The 21,443-nt window shown below is 40.0% G+C and overlaps 1 protein-coding gene across 3 annotated transcripts in view; it reads left to right on the top strand.

Annotated features, from left to right (window-relative positions):
- The window catches only part of HPSE2 (heparanase 2 (inactive)), a 662,760-nt gene that overhangs the window by 614,431 nt on the left and 26,886 nt on the right, over positions 1–21,443 (top strand). For all 3 annotated transcript variants that reach the window (XM_032432603.1, XM_032432602.1, XM_032432601.1), the window contains one exon: positions 21,168–21,313. In XM_032432603.1, the coding sequence (XP_032288494.1) occupies positions 21,168–21,313 (146 nt within the window). The remainder of the gene's footprint in view (positions 1–21,167; positions 21,314–21,443) is intronic.

Here is a 21,443-nt window from a genome sequence, read left to right as displayed (position 1 = left end):
TTCTAGTCCCCTCAGTTAGCAGCTTCCATCTCTTCTTCTATGGCTTTTCCTTTTATGGCCAACAACCACTTTGGGACATCCCTTAGGCCTATCTTCCCATCAGTCTCTCTCAGGTTTTTGGACTCACACCCTGTTTTCTGGTATATGCCTATGAAATATATGGGACGGGGATATTGCGGTGCTGCAGAGTTGTTAGGAAAAGTGAGGACAGATCCTGCCACCTTACATAATTTGCGGGAGCCCGTGCAAAATGAAAATGTGGAACCTCAGCTTTCAAAAAATGCCATTAAGCATATACCAAAATGTAAATCTTTTTTTCCTTTCTGCCAGTCTCTCTTCTAACTTACAGTATTTTTTTATTTGCTATTTAAGTTTTTCTAAGTAAAGAACAATTAAAATTTTATATAATTCAGGGCGCCTGGGTGGCTCAGTTGGTTAAGCGACTGCCTTCGGCTCAGGTCATGATCCTGGAGTCCCTGGATCGAGTCCCGCATTGGGCTCCCTGCTCAGCAGGGAGTCTGCTTCTCCCTCTGACCCTCCCCCATCTCATGTGCTCTCTCTCATTCTCTCTCTCTCAAATAAATAAATAAAATCTTTAAAAAAAAAAAATTTATATAATTCATATGAGTTTTGCCATTCACCTTTCTATTGTGTATGTGAGACTTAAGTGCTATATAAGAACACTTAAATTGCATGCAAATTACCAAAATTATACAATTTGTATTTCATAGCTTGTGCATGCATACGTATTTTGTTCTTTTAGAACAGTGGAAACATTGCATAAAGCACTCACCTTGCACTCACTTTGTCTCATTGAACTCTCACGCATCTTGAATCCACCAGAATTCTGTGCTCATTAGGCACTGTAAACACTATGTCACTTGGGTAGCAAAGAACTACAGATGTGCATATTGTGCATATCGCCTTTCCTCATGTGCACCCTCCATTGTCTCATTAGACTTCGCTTACAAAACCCAAGTTCAACGACAAAACTAAGAATTTCAAGACAGCAGCAGTAGAGCATTAAGCCTTAAGCAGGCCTCTTTTGAGCTCAAGACCCTTCTGAGCATGGGGTCTTGTGCAGTTGCGTAGGTTGCATGCCCATGAAGCAGACCCTGGGACTGAGAAGGGTTTATAGGACTGGGTATTTAGGAGAAGGCAGGTGGAACAGAGCCTTGACTCTGCCAAAAGAAATCCGTTACTATGTTATGAAAGGCCCCTAGCCTATTGGATTTCTGGTTCAGTTTCTGTCAATAACACCTGAAATTTTTATTTATATCTTTGGCTACAGGGATAGAGAAGATAGGAGGGAGTTCTGCCAATTTTTTCATTATAGTTGACACAGAAACCTCACTGAGGTAGAAGGGAGAGACTGGAGAGTGAACCTATATGACATAGTCTTTAATTCCTAATCATAAGGGAAACTTGTAAATGCATTTTCAGTGTCCCACTTACACTCTTAAAACAACTGCTGTCACTCCTTTGATGTTACTCTTGTAATTGTTTGGGGGTGCCATGAAATGCACCCATATAAGACAGTAAACTTAATGGACAAAGGAAAAAAAAAAAAACAAAAAACAACTGCTGTCACTTAAAACTAAGGAATAGTAATCAGAGCATAATAGAATAAAATTTTCCATCAAGCGTATTTTGTGTGGAGAATTCGTGCAATTCAAGACTTAAGTCAGTGTGCTTTTGCAAATGTCAGAATTATCAAATTATGTAATGAGATTTATAATAATGTTTTCATTCAGGGTTCAATAAGCTGTTTTCCAGCTGGCAATTTTCTGGAATTGGACTTTCCTTTGAACTGTGAAAATTCTGCACATTTCGGAGAGTCCATATTCTATTTCCTACTGGGTTTCTGTGCCAAGGTTGCTATTCTTTCCAGCTTCTCCATCAACCAGTATTTCTTTATGCAAAGTCCATAAAACCCTGCAAGTGAAGCTCTTCAGGTTTATAATGATTGATTTCCAATATGTGGGAGTTATGTATGAAAACATCAAAGGTAGTTACTGAGTTGGTAGTGTGGCTTCCCATTTGCACTTATTAAGAATAGTAATACATACTGGCAGAGTACCTGCTCCAAAGTGTTCCTGCCACTAACACTCAGTTGCTCCCCAAATAGTAAGGATTAGGTAATGGCTGAAGATAAAAACTTCTTCTAGTGGTTCTGTGCTATGCCCAGCCAAGAGAACTGCTTGTTGTCCCTGGTCATAGGGGAGTATCCATATAGGAAACACTGAGCCAGAATGCGTATGGATGACCACTTTGGTTGATTTTGTTTCTAGTGTATTTTCTTCGAGGATTACCCAGTTTGGTAACATAGGTTTGCCAGTTAATTATCAGTCCTCTACGGTCACCATAATTAGAACTATACTCAAGGCACAGGATAGATGCAGGTCTCCTACCTTTTCTCTCTACTGCCTCTGTCTCCCTTTCTCTAGGTTCCCAATGGAGGTGCACTTTACTCCCTAAGACCTATTTTGTCACATCCTGGAACTGCCCCACATACCTCATACACTGCCTTTCATAAATAGCGAAGTACCTGCCAGCTTCCAGTATAGGGTATAGAGTACAACAAAGATTCTCTGTCCTTCCCCAGTTTGACTTTTTATCTTATTCATATTTCTACATGTAGGCCCTGGATTGGGGTACAGTAAATGCACTTTGGTGACTGCAAAGTTAACTATTCTTTTAAAATCATGTCAAGCCTGATATCATTGCAGATATCCTAAAAGCCATTAGATACACAGTTTCTTCTTAAAGGATAGCTCTTACCCTGAACCTTGAAGCTCACTTTGTTGGGAGATTAGGATCCACTCAAGTATGGGCCTTGTAGAGCAAGGTCTGGAGTCCGGACACCCTGAGTGGACCCCATAAAAGCACAGAGAGCATCTTCTACACTTAAAAAAAGTAAAATGTGAGGTCATTTGGGACTATTTCCTGAAAATCAGTTCTTAAATTTCTCTGTATATGGCTTGAGAGTCTAAAACCCGTGGCCCACTTAGCAATTTAACTTTGCTCAGGAGCAAGGGCAGAGATGAAGATCCTGAACTTAGCAGTGCCTCAAGCCTAGAAAACTGTTCTCCAGTGTTCAGAAAAAGTAAAGGAAGCTAGCCCCTTCTCCTCCTGCCAGTTAAGTTCTGGGTGTATTTGTCCTGCAGAGCATGGATTGATAGAACGGCTTTGGTCATGCTTTCCCACCAGTTACACATTGTAGCCATTTCAGGTTCAGCCATGCGTGCCAGATTGAATTAAATGCTTTTTAAAAAGTCTCCAAAGCAGGAAAACATCTTTGACTGGTATTTTTTTTTTTTTTTTACATATTTGTTAATGACTGTCTGCACAATAAAGATGAGGTCTGTAGCTTGTTTTCCAAGGAGAAATCCAATTTGGCTCTCATGGATGTTACTGCTACTCAGATATAGTTTAATTCTTTAATTGAAGCAGCTGCAGAATAGCTTGTGGATAATGCAGTGTTCCTGGAGCTGGCTGAGTGGAGACCACCTTCACTTTTGTGTTCCGGAGCTTGTCAGAGTGGCTGTCAAAAGAATGTCTCTCTGGTTGACCCGGCTGTTGGCCTGTGAAAGGTGGTTGAGTCTGTGACTGACTTCACGGACTTGATTTTTCTCTTTGCAGTCAGAAAGCTGCTATACCACAGTATGCCACCCGGCACAAAGGAGCAAACCAGCTTTTCTCCAAATGCCCTTCCAGAAATCTCTCCACTGGCTCAGCTTCTGTAGCCTGCCTAGAAGGCAGTGTATTCTCCTAAAAGTCTCTTCTATAAGCACCTCAATGCACTTAACTTTCCTGACTTGTACAAATACATTGGGTACAGAAAAGCTTTGGTGGCATAAGGGCACAAGTTTGGGGAGAGAGAGAATCTGTTCAAGGCCACTGGGGCTCAAATCCTTCTGCCTACCAACACCGAAAGGATGAGGCAATTAAGGAAGAAGTGGGACCTCTGAGTTAGCTCAGAAAGTTTACTTAGAGACCAGGTAAATCATGAGCTCTCCAAGGTGTGACACTGTCTTCATTATTTGTTTGTCCAGTGTATCACACGTGCTTAGTAGATATTGCCTGATAATGATGGTGATGATGATGATAGCAAAACAAAAAGCCCTTCTACTACCTGTCCATTCATTTCTAGTGAAGACAGGACCTTGCGTCTGGCCTGACCCTCTAAGCCTTTGGTGCACACAGCTGCCCGACCCCTACCTTTTACGTTAAGAGTGCCACTATTCACTTTTAACCTTTGTCTTTTTTACCCACTTTTTCTTTCTATCTTGTTCCTGCATTTTCTCCCATATATACCTTATCCTCTACTTGTTCTCTTGTGATTGGTTAGTTGTTTGAGGTCTGTCTTATCTACCTTGGGCCCTGTTTTCCCTATCATTCATCCTTTCTAGAGTACCTTCAATATAATAGATATAAGCACAGATATTTACAGAAGATGATTATTCATAGTAACATCAGCTAACATTTTTCAGTGTCTACCACTCACCAAACACTGAGCCAATCCCTTTACATACATTAGTCTTATTAATCCTCACAACATCCTTAGGAGGTAGGTGCAAGTATCATCCTATTTCATAGATTGTGATCCTAAGTTAGAGAACAAGTAACTTTCCCAAGATGGTGGTATCACCTAGGAAGTAGTAAAGTTGAACTAGAACCCAAGTCTGACTTCAGTTGCTGCCACCCCCGTTATACCTTGCAAAATGACGTTGAAGAGGCCTCCTGAGTGAAACACAACTTCCGTAGCAGCAGCCCTCTTACCCTGTGAGGACACCGTCCCTGATAAAGCCCTACCCGCTCAGGCCCAGGCTTCACTTACTGTCTCCCAAGCTGCTTCCGACCAGTCCAGGTCAAAACTCTAAGTCACATTCAAGAGCCTTCCCTGATTATCCCAGCATGACTTTGCCACCTGCATGCACTGTGCTTTGAGAAGAGCTGAAGGAATATTCCGGCGCACTAGACCCTGAGACGGAAGCTTTCTCTTACTCCTATTTCATGCGTAGTAATCCAAGACCAAGGGAAGAACACATTTATGAGCAGAAACTGGTTCTGCCTGCTGGGACTGGGCCAGGCACTGTCCTAGGCCTCATCTCATCTTCAATTTTCACCATGATCAAGCAAGTAAGGTTCTCATGGTTGAGGAACTTGCAGCTTAGAGCAGTTGAGCGACTTACAATGAACACAGATAAGTGAGTTTTAACTGGAATTCCAGTCCAGGGTGCCTGACTCCAAAGCCCAGGCTTTCCTGCCCCTGCTAGGAGCATACACAAGTGTCCAGAAATCCAGAGTGGTCCAGGGAGGCAGCTCTGGTGCAGAGGCAAAGATGGTAGCACAAGGTTTCCATGCTTAGAAACATCATTTGACTGGGGTGAATGGAAGGAAAGTTCTTAAATGATCATTAACAAGCTATTAGACGTTCTTACATACCAGCATCATATGTAAAATGTAAGGTTAATGGGATGCTACATACTTCCATACCACATACATAAACAAGAAGCATGAGTGTGTCCACAATGTATTTATGAGATAGCCTATGAAATGTAGGGATGCACCAATGCTTTCCACTTGCCACGATCGAGGTCAGTGGTTTGCCAAATGAGGGAAGGTGATTTGAACCCTGTGGGGAGATTTGGCAGTATCTGGAGGCATTTTTGTTTGTTGCAGCTGGAGGAAGGGTGTGCTACTGGCATCAGGTAGTGGCAGGCTTGGGATGCTGCTAAATATCCTACACGATACAGGGCAGCCTGTCCCAAGAGAATTATCAGGCCCAAGCTACCACTAGTGCTAAGGATGGAAGACCATGCTCTCAGATTTAGGGTCAGGGAAATGGTATAATTTCTCCCAGGTCCCTGGGATTCTACAGAAGGGATTATTCCTAGTACATTCCACTGCATCTTGGATAAAAAGTAACTGCCTGGAACTAGGAATCTGTCTGAGAAGACTCTTTCCTTTACTCTCACATTCTGCCACACTCACAACACTTCTAACCCCAGATGTGGGGTGTTTTTTGTTTTTTTTTTTTCTCATACCAGTCAATTATCCGACACCAGCTGAGTGTCCTACAGTTCCATTTAGTTCTGAAACTATTTACCTGGAGTAGCATCAGGTCCCACCAGGGCTCAGTCCCACAGGACTGCCCCCACTTCATACACCAGTCGTAAATCCCAGGCTGTCCCTTGTACTTCTGACCAACAACCTGCTCTAAGCCAGGGTTCCCATGACTCCCTCCTCAGGTCTGATAATTGGCTAGAAGAGCTCACAGAACTCACAGAAACAGTTACTTAGGTTCACTGGTTTATTATGTAATAAAGAATATGATAAAGGATACAGATGAACAGCCAGATGAAGAGATACATAGGGTGAGGTTCAGAAGAGTCCTGAGCATAGGAACTGTGTCCCTGTGGAGCTGGAGTATACCACCCTCCTGGCACATGGATGTGTTCACCAACCCAGAAGCAACCTGTGCTTTGGGGATATTTATGGAGGCTACATAATGTATTGTATTAACTCAATTTCCAGCCCCTCTCCCCCACTCTAGAGAATGGGGGGTGCTGAAAGTTTTAAGCTTCTAATCATGCTTTCTCTTTCTGGGGACCAGCCCCCACCCAGGACCCCAACAAGAGTAGCCTCATTAGAACCAAAAATGCTCCTATCACCCAGGAAGTTACAAGGGATTTAGGAGCTCTGTGTTAGGAAATGGGGTCAAAGACCAAATACTAGCAGGAACTGAGGGTAGAGACAAATATATGTATATGCATTTTTTTCATAGAATCTCTCAGAGAATCAGGGAGAACCCAGTTAATTTAGGAAACTTTAACAATCCTACTGACAATCAGAAGAGTTCTCATTACTTACTTTTCTGTTTGCTGGATCCCAACTTAAAATTGAGATTTGGCAGCCTGCAACTTTCCTCTTCAATGCAGCACTCAATTGATTATCACATTTGTCCCAGGTTAGTTCTTCATACTCCTGAAATATTTTTCAGTGTGAAGGTCTGGAAAATGACCTTCACATCTGGGCTCAAGCTCTGCTTGGGTCTTCTAGTGCAGCAAGAGGGGTACAGGGCGTCTTGGTGACCAGTTCAGGTGAGGAGGAGAGTCTTTTCCTCTTGCCTTGCCCTGTACCTAATTTAGCCAGTGAAGTGTGGCTGCTATTTTACTAAATCTCACAGACACATTCAGAGGAGGAGAAAAGATGGGACTGATTTTTATCTCTATGCAGCAGTGGCCCTGAATTTTTAAGGGAGCTTCACAGTGAATTCACTAATCAGTAAGATAAGATGTTTTCCCCCTTTGGCTGTATACTGACATCTAACCCATTTGAACAGGCTTGGCACTTTATTTTTTTTAAGATTTTATTTATTTATTTGAGAGACAGAAAGAGAGAGGCAGCACGAGTGGAGGGGATGGGCAGAGAGAGAGGGAGAAGCAAGCTCCCCACTGAGAGGGAGCCCAACATGGGGCTCCAACCCAGGACCCTGGGATCATGACTTGAGCCGAAGGCAGACGCTTAACTGACTGAGCCACCCAGGTGCCCCCAGGCTGGCACTTTAAATTCTAATAACACTTTTTAATTATAGATTCAGAGAGTGGCAATAGTGATATTTATCTATATAATTTTAGTGCATTCATTCATTAATTCAAAAAGTATTTATTAAGCACTTACTATAAACCTAGACACTGTGCTAGATGCTGTAACCACAACTCCACTGCTTAGGTACATTGTTTTATATCTCTAAGCCCCACATCCTCTCCTGTAAAAAGGAAAAATAATAATGCTTCCTTCAATGAGAAACGAATATTAAGCACTCAAGAAATGTTCATTGACCTTCATATGAAAAGCATGGACCCTGATCTGTCTAGTGGACAACACATACAAGTCAGTAGGCAATTAGCATACATCGTGAAAACTGCTATCACTGGGAACCCCAGGATTCACAGGATCACATACAAGAGAAAACCTAACCTGGACACAGGGCTTCAGAGTGATTTCCAAGAGGAGATTTCATTTAGAAAGAAACCCAAAGAATGTGAAAGAGTTAGCCAGGCAGGGCATGGGAGGAAGATGTACTCCAGACAGTGAACAATGTTTCTAAAGGCCCAGAGGTGTGAGAGAATGGGCCTTTCGAGGAACTGGATGAAGAAAGATAGTACTACTCAGAGACAGGTACTGTTTCCATTTAGGTGTATATACTTCAAGTTTAACTCCACAAAGACACTTAATTCCCCTCAAAAATAGGATGACCCTATTCTAGAGCCTATTCTTCTTTTTAAGTTTTTATTTAAATTCTAGTTAGTGAACATATAGTGTAATATTAGTTTCAGATGTAGAATTTAGTGATTCAACACTTACATACATCCAGATGGCCAAGAGACACATACATGAAAAGATGCTCAACAACACTCATCATCAGGGAAATGCAAATCAAAACTACAATGAGACAGATCACCTCACACTGGTCAAAATGGCTAAAACCAACAACACAGGAAACAACAGGTGTTGGCAAGGATATGGAGAAAGGGGAACCCTCTTACGCTGTTGGTGGGAATGCAGACTGATGCAGCCACTCTGCAAAACAGTATGGAGGTTCTTCAAAAAGTTAAAAATAGAACTACCTTATGACCCAGCAATTGTACTACTAGATATTTACCCAAAGGATACAAACATACTAATTCAAAGAGATACATTCACCCCAATGTTTATAGCAGCATTATCTACAATAGCCAAATTATGGAAAAAGCCCAAATATCCATCGACTGATGAATGGATAAAGAAGATGTAGTATAGAAATATATACAATGGAATATTATTCTGCCATCAAAAAGAATGAAATCTTGCCATTTGCAATGATGTGGATGGAACTAGAGAGTATTATGCTAAACGAAATAAGTCAGTCAGAGAAAGACAAATACCGTATGATTTCACTCATATGTGGGGATTTAAGAAACAAAACAAATGAACATAGGGGGAAAAAAGAGAAGAAAACCAAGAAACAGACTCTTAACTAAGACAACAAACTGATGGTTACCAGAGGGGAGGTGGGTGGGAGGATGGGTGACATAGGTGGTGGGGATTAAGGAGGGCACTTGTTGTGATGAGCACCGGTGTTTTGAATGGAAGTGTTGTACCTGCTCTTTTTCTAGACACTATAATGAACATTTTTTGACATCATTAATTATTCTTCTAAAATATAATTTTTAGGGACTGCAAAATATCCATAGTTTGATCTACTATAATTTGTTTATCCAGTACTTTATTTATTGAACTTTTAATTGTTTTCAGGTTTTTTTCCCCATTAAAAATAATGCTGTGATGACCATTGAACCAATTAAGATTCTTTAGTCATAGGAAAAAGAGGGAGGGAAGAAATCTAGGGATCTTAAGCAGAGAAGAAATGGGGTCGTTGGAAAGCTAAAGCACATGGCTTAGAAAGGATAGAATCCAGGGCGACATGGAACCCAGTGACAGTCTTCTCAGAGTGCCACTCCATAGAATAAATCTATTCTATTCCAGCCACTCTTCGTGTGCTTGGCCATACCATTCGGTTTCCAGATTTCCCTGGAGAGAAACCCCAACTGGCCTAATAAGATCACCTGTTCTACTGAAGGGAGATCGGGGAACCTTGATAAACAGTATACAATCATGGCTGAATCATTTCCCAGTAGAAATCCAGATGCTATAATCAGGAGGAGGAATTTAGGGCACAAAACAAATAATAGCCACTGTAACCATGTTGCAGACAAATCTTTGCACATCTTATGATTATTTCTTTAGGATAAATTATGAGAGGTGGAGGAGCGCCTGGGTGGCTCAGCTGTTGGGCATCTGCCTTCAGCTCGGGTCGTGGTCCCAGGGTCCTGGGATCGAGCCCCACATTGGGCTCCCTGCTCGGCAGGAGGCCTGCTTCTCCCTCTCCCACTCCCCCTGCTTGTGTTCCCTCTCTCACTGTGTCTCTCTCTGTCAAATAAATAAACAAAATATATTTTAAAAAAAATTATGAGAGGTGGAATTGTTGGGTCATAGAGTATGCAGCAATTTGAGGCTTAGATGCATATTACCAAGTTATTCTCAAGAAAGGTTATTTCTGGCAATTCCTTTTTTTTCATTCTGGTAAAATATATAGAACATAAAATTTGCTAATTTAACTATTTTTAAGTATACAATTCAGTGACATTAAGTACATTCACAATATTGTGCAACCATCTCTGCTAGTTCCAAAATTTTCCATCCTCTGAATAGAAACCTGTACCTATTAAGCAATAATTCCCCATTCTCACCTTCCCTCCCCCACCCTCTGGTAACCTCTATTCTACTTTCTGTATCTCTGAATTTACTTACTCTAGATATTTCATGTAAGTGAAATCATACAGTATTTGTCCTTTGTGTCTGGCTTGCTTCACTTATGTAATGTTTTCAAAGTTCATCCATGTTGTAGCATGTGTCAGAACTTCATTCCTTTTTATGACTGAATAAGCGTCCACTGTATGGATAGACCACATTTAATTCATCTGGTGACTGAGGAGCAGAGTTGCGCAGCAGAAGCGTGCTGGACCCATAATTCATCTGGTGATGGACGCTTGGGTTGTTTTCACCTTTTGGCTATTGTGAACAATGCTATAATGAACATTCATGTACAAGTGTCTGTTTGAGTCCCTGATTTCAGTTCTTTGGGGTATATTCCTAGGAGTGCAATTGCTGTGTTGGGGGTAATTCTATGTTTAACTTTTTGAGGAACTGCCAAACTGTTTTCCACGGTGGCTATGCCATTTGGCAATTCATTCTTAATATTCAGCACTAGGAAAATGTTTCAGTGACAGGCTAGACCTTCATGATCTGACTATCAAAGTTGTTGAAATAAGAATAGAATAATGCATATATGCCAAAAACAACTCTCACTGAAAGCATATAATTTGACTCACAACTAGCAAATGGCTTCCTGTTGCTTGTAGGCTAGCGACCTACAGCAAACCTCTCAGTTCTGCCCCTGGCATTTTGAAGCCAGACCACATCACCTACCTTGTCTCAGTGAGCAGATTAAAGGCAGGCCTTTCTAATTCTTTGTGCAAGCTTGTGATTGCTTTCACTTGCAGTATTCCTGGAATTCTGAGTCATGCCGCACTACTTCTGGTGCCCCATGAGCGATGACCCTCTGGGCTGCATTTCTAGGTTGAAAGTTTCCTGGGTCTTGATTCCACTCAGTTCTCTGGTTTGGGCATCATCCCCATTGTACTGAGCTAGAAGTTCCTCACTGCCGCCTCTGACTGCATCACAGGGCCCCAGCTGAGCCAGTGCTTCCTCCCACCCTTACTTAGGGCTGGGATTGATGGGGCTGAGTACAGAAAAACTCTGTAATTTGTTTCAAAGTAGATTACCCAAAGTCCAGTTGTTGATAAGAGGAGCCAGGGGCAGCAGGCCAGACTAAGGGGCAAATGGGTACCTCTAGGCCCCTCTAGTACCACCTCTTTATCGAGCACCTTTATGCTCTAGGTTCTGTGTTAGACTCAGGCACACGGCTCTGAGAAGACACAGTCCCACCATCACGGAAGTCATAGTGTAGAAGAGAAGAGACCTATGAACCAGAAAATCCTACCCATAAATATGTAAATACAAACTGCCTCAGATGCCTTAAGAGAAACCATTTCAATCTTCTGTGAGAATATATAACACAGAAAAGTGACTTAGCCCAGGCAGGGGATAGGGGTGGTCCAGGAAGGCTTCCCTGGGAAAGTGACCCTAAAGCTAACATCTAAGCTAAGAGTTAACAAAGCATATGTGTGTGCACTAGTGATCGTGCATACCAGGGAGGGGTGTGTGGGATGGGATTGGGAGGTAATTAGAGAAACTGGAAGGCCCTGTCCGAGGTGGGAGGGAGAAAAAAAATCAATGTCCTTGAACATAAAAGGCCAGGTCGAGAAAGGCAGGGTGGTAAGGGGCCAATTCATGTTAAAAACCACTAGTTTTAGCCCCTGGTCACTAGTACAAGCAACAGGAAGCCATTTGATAGTTGTAAGGTGGTAAAAAAAAATTGATTAGAGGAGATTTCATCCCCTCCAGGGAGGGCAGCAGGGAAAATTGTAGCTTTTAGTATTTCCAAAGATGCTTTAGCCACATGGAAACTTTGTGGATCTTCCCTGCAGCTCCCTCTCTGTGGAGGAAGTTGGAGCAGCAGGGTTCTTTCCCTCACATGGGAGCTCTGGCATACCGCCATGTCTAGCGCAAAAATCCACGGCGACGTTCCGCTTCATTTCTTCTTGGCTCTCTAACGTCGGACATCTAGATGAAGGTGGCTATTGGTGTAGCATTTGTGACCACTAGAACGTAACTGGGTTTTTGTGACTTTGGAAGTCAGACAAGAAGCTCCAGGAAGGAAAAATATTTGTCATTTTGCTGTCCGCTCCAGTGCATTTATACTTCTCACAAGAAGAAAATATTGAGATTAAACAAGTTTAGGGAGCTGCAGCAAGGCCTGTCAGTGCTCAGGAAAACTGTAACCTTTGAATCTTCCAAAGTTATCATTTCACTCCCATTCAGCTGTGGAAACCCTCCCATCATCCTCAGGAGGTGAATCTTCATTTGATCATTCATTCAATCAAACATTGATTGAGTGACAATATCTATGTTCATAGGCAGTGAGGATGCAAAGGGAAGCCCTGATCTCAAGGAGGTTCCTCCCAAACATCCTGAATCTCCCAACACATGCACACATGTACACACACACACACACACCCAACCCCCCCTCCACACACATACCAGTTAAGTTCAGGGAAACTTGCAACAGAACTATGTACATACTGGAATGTAACTATTTTCATGAGGCTAAAAAAATATTTCAAGGAATAAAGAGAAGAATAAACAACATGTATTAAATATTTTATTTACCAGGCACCATGACACATGTTTCCAGATATATTATCTCATTAAACCCCGACAAGGAGACTGAGGTTTAGAGATAATAAATCACTGTCCAGGATTTGAATGTGTATCTTCAACTCTAAGCAAATTATTTCTCCACTTTTATTTCTCTGTGAAGCTTTCCCTGAATCTCTTGGTCATAAATAATTGTTTCTTCTTCTGAATTCCCAAAGTACTACAAGTGGTTTTGCTCATGTGGAGTTGACTTTAGTCAGCCTCGTTTTACAGAGAATTGTTTACATGTATCTTGACCACAAAGTTCCTAGAAGACAGGAAGATGTCTTCTTCATCTTTGTATCACCCAGACTCAACAGAATACTTTGCATGCCACCAATATGTGCTCAGGAAATGCTTGTAGAAGGAAAGAATGTATTCAAAGCTCTCACCTGGTTAGTAAGCACCTAGGGCCGTAGCTCAGCACCCCTCCCATTCCTAGTGTATCATCAAGGGTGTCGTGGTCACGCAGTGTAGATAACCCAGTCTACAAGCCCTGATCATACCCCCATAACCAGCTGCCCCTTGCCACCTTCTCAGCCTACTAGTGCACATCCCCTAACTACTGTTCACTCTTAGGCAGCCAGATTCCAGGTTGAGGTCTATGCTATGAATCCCGGCTATAAGCTAGGGAATTCTGGGACCACAGGGACTCAGAACATGGTCTAGAAAGAGGCATGGGCCCTTGGCTCTGTGGACTTCCTACCCCATGGAGAGGGGTGCTGCTGAAGGAAGACCAGAGCTTGGCTCTCTAAAGCAAGGGTGCCCTTGCCCAGCTCTAGATTAATGGAAATAGTAAATGTGAGAAGTAGTTAGTGAAATAAGTGAATAAAGACAAAACATTTCAAAAATATGCATTGGATTTGTATGCACTAAAAATAAAAAGAAACTTCAGAAATAAATTTCAGGGACACATTAGGAAATATTTGTCCAGTGCACATTTGTTAGGTATCACTATCACTCTGTGATTGTTTTCTCCTAGGAATGTTCTGTGCTTGTCCCTGGCAGAACTTGATCTCACTAAGTTTTTGCGGGCTGGGGTTTGGTTAGGAAGAGGTGCAGTTGAGGATTGAAGGGATACACTGCTCTTGTCTTGCCGTAGCCATCCCATCCTCTGGAATTAAGAATTTGAGCATTTAAAAAGCTCCAAATCCAGGTTTCATGCTCATTCTCTGTATCTAATCAATCACCACGTCCAATCAATTTTATCTCCTAAATATTTCTCAAATCTCTCTTCTTCTCTCTAATTTAATTTCCTTCCTTAATCAAATGATCATCATTTTTCTTCTAAACTAACCTCCAAAATGGTTTTCTCCAGTCATTTTCTGCACAGCTGTAAAAGTCAACTTGCTAAATGTAAATTGAATAATGGCAGTATTTCTGTTAAAATTCTACAGTGGCTTCCCATTTATTTTAAGACAAATTCTAGAATCCTGAGGTCTGCAAGAACTGGCCCTGCCATCCTCATCTTGTATTCACTGCTGAGCTCCAAGCTGAATTGGTCTGCTTTCAGATTCCAAAATCCTCCCCATCTCAGAAACTTTGCATAAGCTCTTTCTCTTGACCAAAACATTTTCTATCCCCTCCCCTCTTTTCCTCAAATCTTAAATGAAGTCTCTCACTCCATGAAAGACTTCTTTCCTCACCACCACCCCCCACCCTTCGCCTAGATGGGGTCACAAGTTCTATTATATCACAGTCTCATAGATTTCTCCATTACCATTACACAATTGAAATTAATTGCTTAAGTCCTTGGCTTAAGGACTGTTCTTGCTAAATATAAGCTTCATGATAGCAAGAATTCTGTGTCTTATTCACCACTATATCCCTAATGCCTAGGATGGAACCTTAAACATAGCACACATTCCATAATTTAATTCTAGCCCCTCCTGCAAAGCAAGCTTTCTATTAGGCGTGGGCTATAGCAAGGGGTAAGTAGTCTTGGACCTCGAGGAACACACAGTTCCATGATTAATCCAGTAAATTCTGCAAAATTCTGTCAATTTCTTTCTCTTTTCCCATTTATTTTGGTTCAACTTACTCCATATACTGCATTGTCTAGCTTTCAGACAACAATTGACTTTTTGATAAATAGTAAAGAAAAAGAAGATTTAAAACCTCTGTCTTTTTAGTGTCATCTGTTATTAGTTTTCCCTCTCCAGCTAATAAATGGACACTATTTTTCTTCCACTTCTTCTTATGTCTGATACACTTAAAGAATGTCTGTTTGTGTCTCCCTTTGTCCCTTGAAAATTGCAGTGCATTCCTTGCTTTAGATTTTTGTATTATTATTGACATAAAAAGCCATTATATTAGCTTTCCTTCTTGATGACTCTTACTGTCTGAAAACTTCTATTTATATTCCATCTTTCTTTCATATAATGTCATGTTTTTGTTGTTGTTAGATATGTATGAGAATTCTTTATTTTTTCCTATCTGTTCTATGCATAGAGGTCATTTTTTCTACATTTTCATGTCATTTCCTTAAGAGATATTAAGGAATCATTTCATTTGCTTAGTTTTATTTGTGATTATATAAAAGGCACATATTCATGGTAAAATGAAAGACAGAGGAGAGAGGGAGGGAGAGATGATCAGAGGGAGGCAGGTAGGAAATATAATTTGATTCTGCTGAGAGCTGGTGTACATGAGGGAGACATAAGGACAGAGAGACAGGGACAGCGGAATTTTTAAAAAGAGGTAGGATAAATAAGGAACTGAGAAGAACAAGGGTAAGAGAGGAGTCTGAAAACAGTACATGGAACTAAGTAAAGGTGAAATTTTCACATTCACCTTGACTTTTCACCTACCATCAACTGATACCAATCCAAATCCTCTGTTCCCCTCAGGGAAGAGATGGTGAACTAGCAGTACATCACTGTAAACCCTTCTCTCTTTGGGCAAAACAATTCTAAGAGATGCCAGCCTCTGGGTGGATCGACAATGTCATCTTCAGAAGGGAAGCTCTAGTAAACAAATGCATACATAATTTTCCTTTATTATCTTTTTAATATCTTATTTGACACGTTTAAAAGATTATCTATGCCTATATGTTACTTTGAAAGCAAAACAGTAACAACACCTGTGACGACTCCACCACCCAACCCCAAAACTAAGACACTCCCATCAACCTTATATTCTCCCATTATGCCATTCCCCCAATTCCTCCTGCCCCACCCAAGGTGACCATTATCCTAAGTTTCATGTTTATCAACCTATTGCTTATACACACGATGTTATCATACATACATATGAATGTATGTACACTTAAACAATATATCTATGAGCTAAATGCAAACATTTTTTTTAAAAAAGCAAACATTTGCCTACAACATCTGAGAAACACACAACTATTGCCTAGATCACATGCTTTACCTGGGCACACTATCCTTGAATTCCAGGAGGTGGGGTGGGGTTGGGTGGGGTGGAAGATGGGGAAATGAAGGCTTTTGTCCATCTATGGACACTTTTGGAAATGGAAGTAAAGAGATCATCACAAATAGTTTGCATAGAATACCAAAAGGATAAGCAGAGGAAAAAAAAAAAAAAGGAGAAAAATAATGTAGAAGCTCTTTGAAAGTGCTTTCTCTAGAAATGGAAAATCAGTGAATCTGCCAACAGAGCAAGTTTGGGGCTTAACACCAGATTCTCCTTATTGCTATGCTTACTACTAAATGGTTAACAGAAAACTCCTAAAAATAAAACGTTTCCTGATTTCAGTCTCTGAACAGAAAACATTTCCTTGTTTTCTCCTCCTTTCAAGATTTGTTTTCATTGTGAAAGATCTAGGATACTTTCTTAATGGAAAAAAAATTAGATTGTGAACTTTGAAAGAAGGAAACAAACAAACAAACAAGAAACAAAGAAAGAAGAAAGATTCCCTGACTGGAATACTTCTCACTGCCTTTTGTATTTATATGAGAAGACTCAATATTATAAAAATGTAAACTCTTCTCATTTGAGCTATAAATTCAGTGAAATTCCAAAGTCCCAGCAGATTTTGTTTAGATACTTAATAATCTGATTCTGAAATGTCTGTGCCTGAGCAAAGGCCCAAGATTAGCAAAACCATTCCTGAAGAATAAGATAGGAGGGGTTGCTCTACCAGATTTCAAGACATATGTAAAACAATGGTAATTAAAACAGTGTAGCAGTGATACAGGACAGCACAGTGGGACAGAGTAAAGAGCCCTGAAACAAACCCATGAACATATGGAAGTTTGATAGAGGACACAGAGGACACTGCAGATCGCCAAAGAAAGAAGAGACTATTTATTTAGTAAATGATGCTGGTATAACTGACTATCCACATGGAAAAATATGAAGTTAGATACCTACCTCACACACCATACCAGCAGATCAATTCCAGATTGATTAAAGATTTAATGATTAGAGGGGAAAAAAACTTTCAAAAGTTATAAAAGAAAATATAAAATATCTATGAACTGGACCTGAGGAAGGACTTCTTAAGCAACACACAAAAAGAACTAGACATTTTGTGCCCACTGGATTGGCAAAAATTCAGTCAGAAAATAACAGGTGTTGGCAAGGATGTTGATCAAAGGGAACTCATGCAGACGCTGCTAGAGGAAGTGTAAGTTGGAATAATTGGGGCGCCTGGGTGGCTCAGTTGGTTAAGCGACTGCCTTCGGCTCAGGTCACGATCCTGGAGTCCCTGGATCGAGTCCCGCATCGGGCTCCCTGCTCAGCAGGGAGTCTGCTTCTCCCTCTGACCCTCCCCCCTCTCATGTGCTCTCTCTCATTCTCTCTCTCTCAAATAAATAAATAAAATCTTTAAAAAAAAGGAAAAAAAGAAAATTATTTTAAAAAAAGTTGGAATAATTGAAATCACTTTGGAAAATAGTTTGGCAGTATCCTGAAGTTGAATATTTGTCTACTTGTGTATGACACAGCAATTCCACCCTTAGGTATGTACTCTAGAACAGTGCTTCTCTAACTTTAATGAACATCAGAATCACTTAGAAACTCACACAATTTGGGAGCCCCACCCCTGGAGATTCTGATTCAGTAGGTCTGGGATAAAGTCTATGAATGTGTATTTCTGAGAAGCACTCTGCTGCTGAGGCTGCTGCTGGTTTCCAGTCACAGTTGGAGCAATGCTTCTCCAGATTTCTTCACTTGTGTCTTGGGAAACAGGAATAAGAATATTCAGAGTCACATTGTTCATAACAGCAAAAATCTGAACACAACCCAAATATCCATCAACAGAAGAATGGATAAACAAACTGTAGTATGTTCACACAATAAAGTATCCTACAATATTGAAAATGAATGAATAATAAGTATAGATAACAACCTGGATAAATCTTAGAAGCATAATGTTAAGTGAAAAAAGTGACTCACAGAAAATTACATTCAGCATGATACCACTTTTATAAAGCTAACAAATTAATAATATATTTCTTAGGAACAAATGTATGGATAAAACTAAAATACAGAGCAAGGGAATGGAAAACACAAAAATGGGAAAGGGAAGAATCACATAACTAGATGCTGCCATGTGGTGTTAAGATAGCTTTTCAGGTGGGTGGCTGGTTCTCATATGCTTCAGAACTCTCATGTAAGTTATATATACATGAAAATTTGTTATAAAGATTTGTCATATATATATGGAAAACATATACATAGTACACATAAAATGGAAAACAATTTTTAAATGAGTGCCAGGCAATCAGGTAAGCTAAATGAGACAAGATTACAAGGAAAGGAAAATTGTAATAACAATTAAAATACTCATTGGACTTAGTAAATGACAGAAATGATCCTGGAGGAAATGTAGAGGACAAACTTGAGATGTCCTGTTGCAGAGGGAAAACAAAAAGATTGAAAAGTGATGAGAAAGGAGATGATAGATGTGCAAGCCCCAGGATGGAGGGCTCACAACCAGACTCCTGAAACAATGAGTGGAGCAAACAGAAAGAAAAAGAAGTCAAAGCTATATTTAAAGAAAATTCTCACCTTAAAAAAAGACCTTAGTCTTTCCGATCAAAAGTACTCCCCAAATATCAGCAAATTAATGCAGAAACCCACATTGACACATTTCTGATAAAACTTCAAATATCAAGGATAAAACATGACTTCTATAAGCATTCTGGCAGAATACAAAAGATAGAAAATAAACAGGCTAACCAAACAGAATAAAATTCACACTAGCCTCAAATTTCTCTGCAACAACAAACACGACAAAAACATGATTTCAAAGTTCATTTGGAAAAATAAATGGATATGACTAATTAAAGAAAGTTTGAACAAAGAAGGAAAAATTATAAATGAAATGAACTTGAATCTCTAGATATTAAAATGTAAACTACAATAAAGAAAATGATGTAAAACTGATAATATACAATATGTTATATTACATATTATAATGTTATATATTGTATATATTTATATGTTTTTACATACATATATAAAACTTGGTATGTGATAAAGATATGTTTAAGAATAGGTTATCAACTGTATGATGCTACAACTAGTTGTAGAATAATTTAGAAAATAATTAGTACCATATAGCTAAATAGTTTTCAATGAATTAAGAAGTTACACTTTTAAATGATTATATAAAAAGAACTAGAAGAAATATCAGTGAAGATTGACCTGATCTTTGTGTGAGGAAGGACTTTCTAAGAATAAAAGAAGTGAAAGAAATCAAAAGGAAAAAAAGGATATATTTTCCTATAAATTTTTTTTAAAATTCTCCATGTCAAAAAATCATAAATGGTGATAACAAGTACACTACAGACTTGGATGGAATATATTTGTTCAATATATATTCCAAAGATTCTTACCAATAATATTAAAAGATGTATTACAAATTAATAAGAAAAAGGTGGATATCCCATTGGAAACAGGAATGACTGTGATAATCACTTCACCAAGTTTACTTCAAATCAAAAATAGAGAAAGTGTCATCAAATAAGAGCAAATTGAACCAACGAGATTTTTTTCATTTATATGATTGACGATGATAAAATATTTGGCATTTTAAATATTAGGAGACCACATTTAACAGCCATTCTGAAGACACTTAGAGTTAATTAAGGTAGGTGGCTGGGCAAGGCTTAGAGCTCACTACTCAGGGCAGATTTAGAGCTATTCGGCTGGCAAAGGAGCTTTGAGACTGTTCTGATTTATGCAATTCAACAGACATTTTTAAGCAGCTGATGTTATAGATGACCACACAAGGGGGAAAAAAAGAAGATCATTAAAAGGTTTCTGCCTGGAAACATGAAGGCTGAGAAAACATGCATGATGTCTTTAAGACCTTGAGTAGCATGTTCACACTGAATGGCATGATTATGGAATTCCAGAATTGGGGGGAGGGAGGAAGCCCCCAAACAAATTAGGAAGCCCTTTTTTACATGGAGAATTATAAGCACTGAAATCATTACCCCATAATCGGATATAAGAACAAATGCAAAACAAATACATAATATATCTTGTATCAAGTATAAAAATAAAATATGATAATAGCAAATACCATAGAAATTAAGATGGCAGTGAATAGGCTTTTGTAAGTTCAAATACATGTGTGGGTCACAGATTGAATATTTATTAATCAGTTACAAATGGATGCCAGAATGGTTAAAAGCATCACATTCTTTTAGTTTAGACTTATTCTTTTTATTTTAGAATTACTGAGGATGACCAAGAACTAGCACCATGGTTTGCAAACATTCTTCTGTTTGTGTTTCTGACTATGGAATTCAGGACCCTGGTCTCTTGCCTGGAGGACCTTCATGCCCCTCCCATCACACTAATAGTCTTTAGTGACAATATTTGGAGGATGACATTTGGATTCTTATATTGATGACAATCCTAAAGATTGGAAATCTTCTATTCTACAGTTAAACACAAGTCATAAACCAGTATGAAAGTAAAGTCATAGGAAAAGAAAGTCAAAGATATAAGGCCCTGACAGGTTATTATTTCATATGTGAAAAACTTTGATTCATTTGTATTGCATGCCCGTCTGAGTCCACCCTACTTAAATTTCCCTATTTGGTCAGTTGAAAAGGCCACTTTAGACTGTGCCCATTTCATTATCAACCCAAGGTGAGCACCTGATTGGGTTGACAGGCTTACAGGATTAGGGTCTCTTTAGTCATGATTCACTGTACCCCTGGTAAGAAGTGGTTTCTGGCCTGTGTGTTGGTATGTTTACTCAAGATACTCAACATGCTTCTTTCTCTGACTTTCCACCTCTCTATTCTCCTCAGGACTACTGGCTCTCTCTCCTTTACAAGCGCCTGATCGGCCCCAAAGTCTTGGCTGTGCATGTGGCCGGGCTCCAACGGAAGCCACGGCCAGGCCGAGTGATCCGGGACAAACTAAGGATTTATGCACACTGCACAAACCACCACAAGTAAGTCTTCAGAGAGATGTCAGAGGAAGCCACTCCCGAGGGGCTTCAGGCTTCAGGCCCCTCCTAGAATTCCATACCATTTGGGACCCTTGTTAAGAGTGACTGTAAACTGCTTCTGGAATCATTATAC

Source organism: Phoca vitulina, unplaced genomic scaffold (genome assembly GCF_004348235.1).
Source record: "Phoca vitulina isolate PV1807 unplaced genomic scaffold, GSC_HSeal_1.0 scaffold48, whole genome shotgun sequence".
In the NCBI taxonomy this organism is placed as follows: domain Eukaryota; kingdom Metazoa; phylum Chordata; class Mammalia; order Carnivora; family Phocidae; genus Phoca; species Phoca vitulina.
Note: the sequence above shows the minus strand (reverse complement) of the source record. Positions and strands in the feature narration are given on the sequence as shown.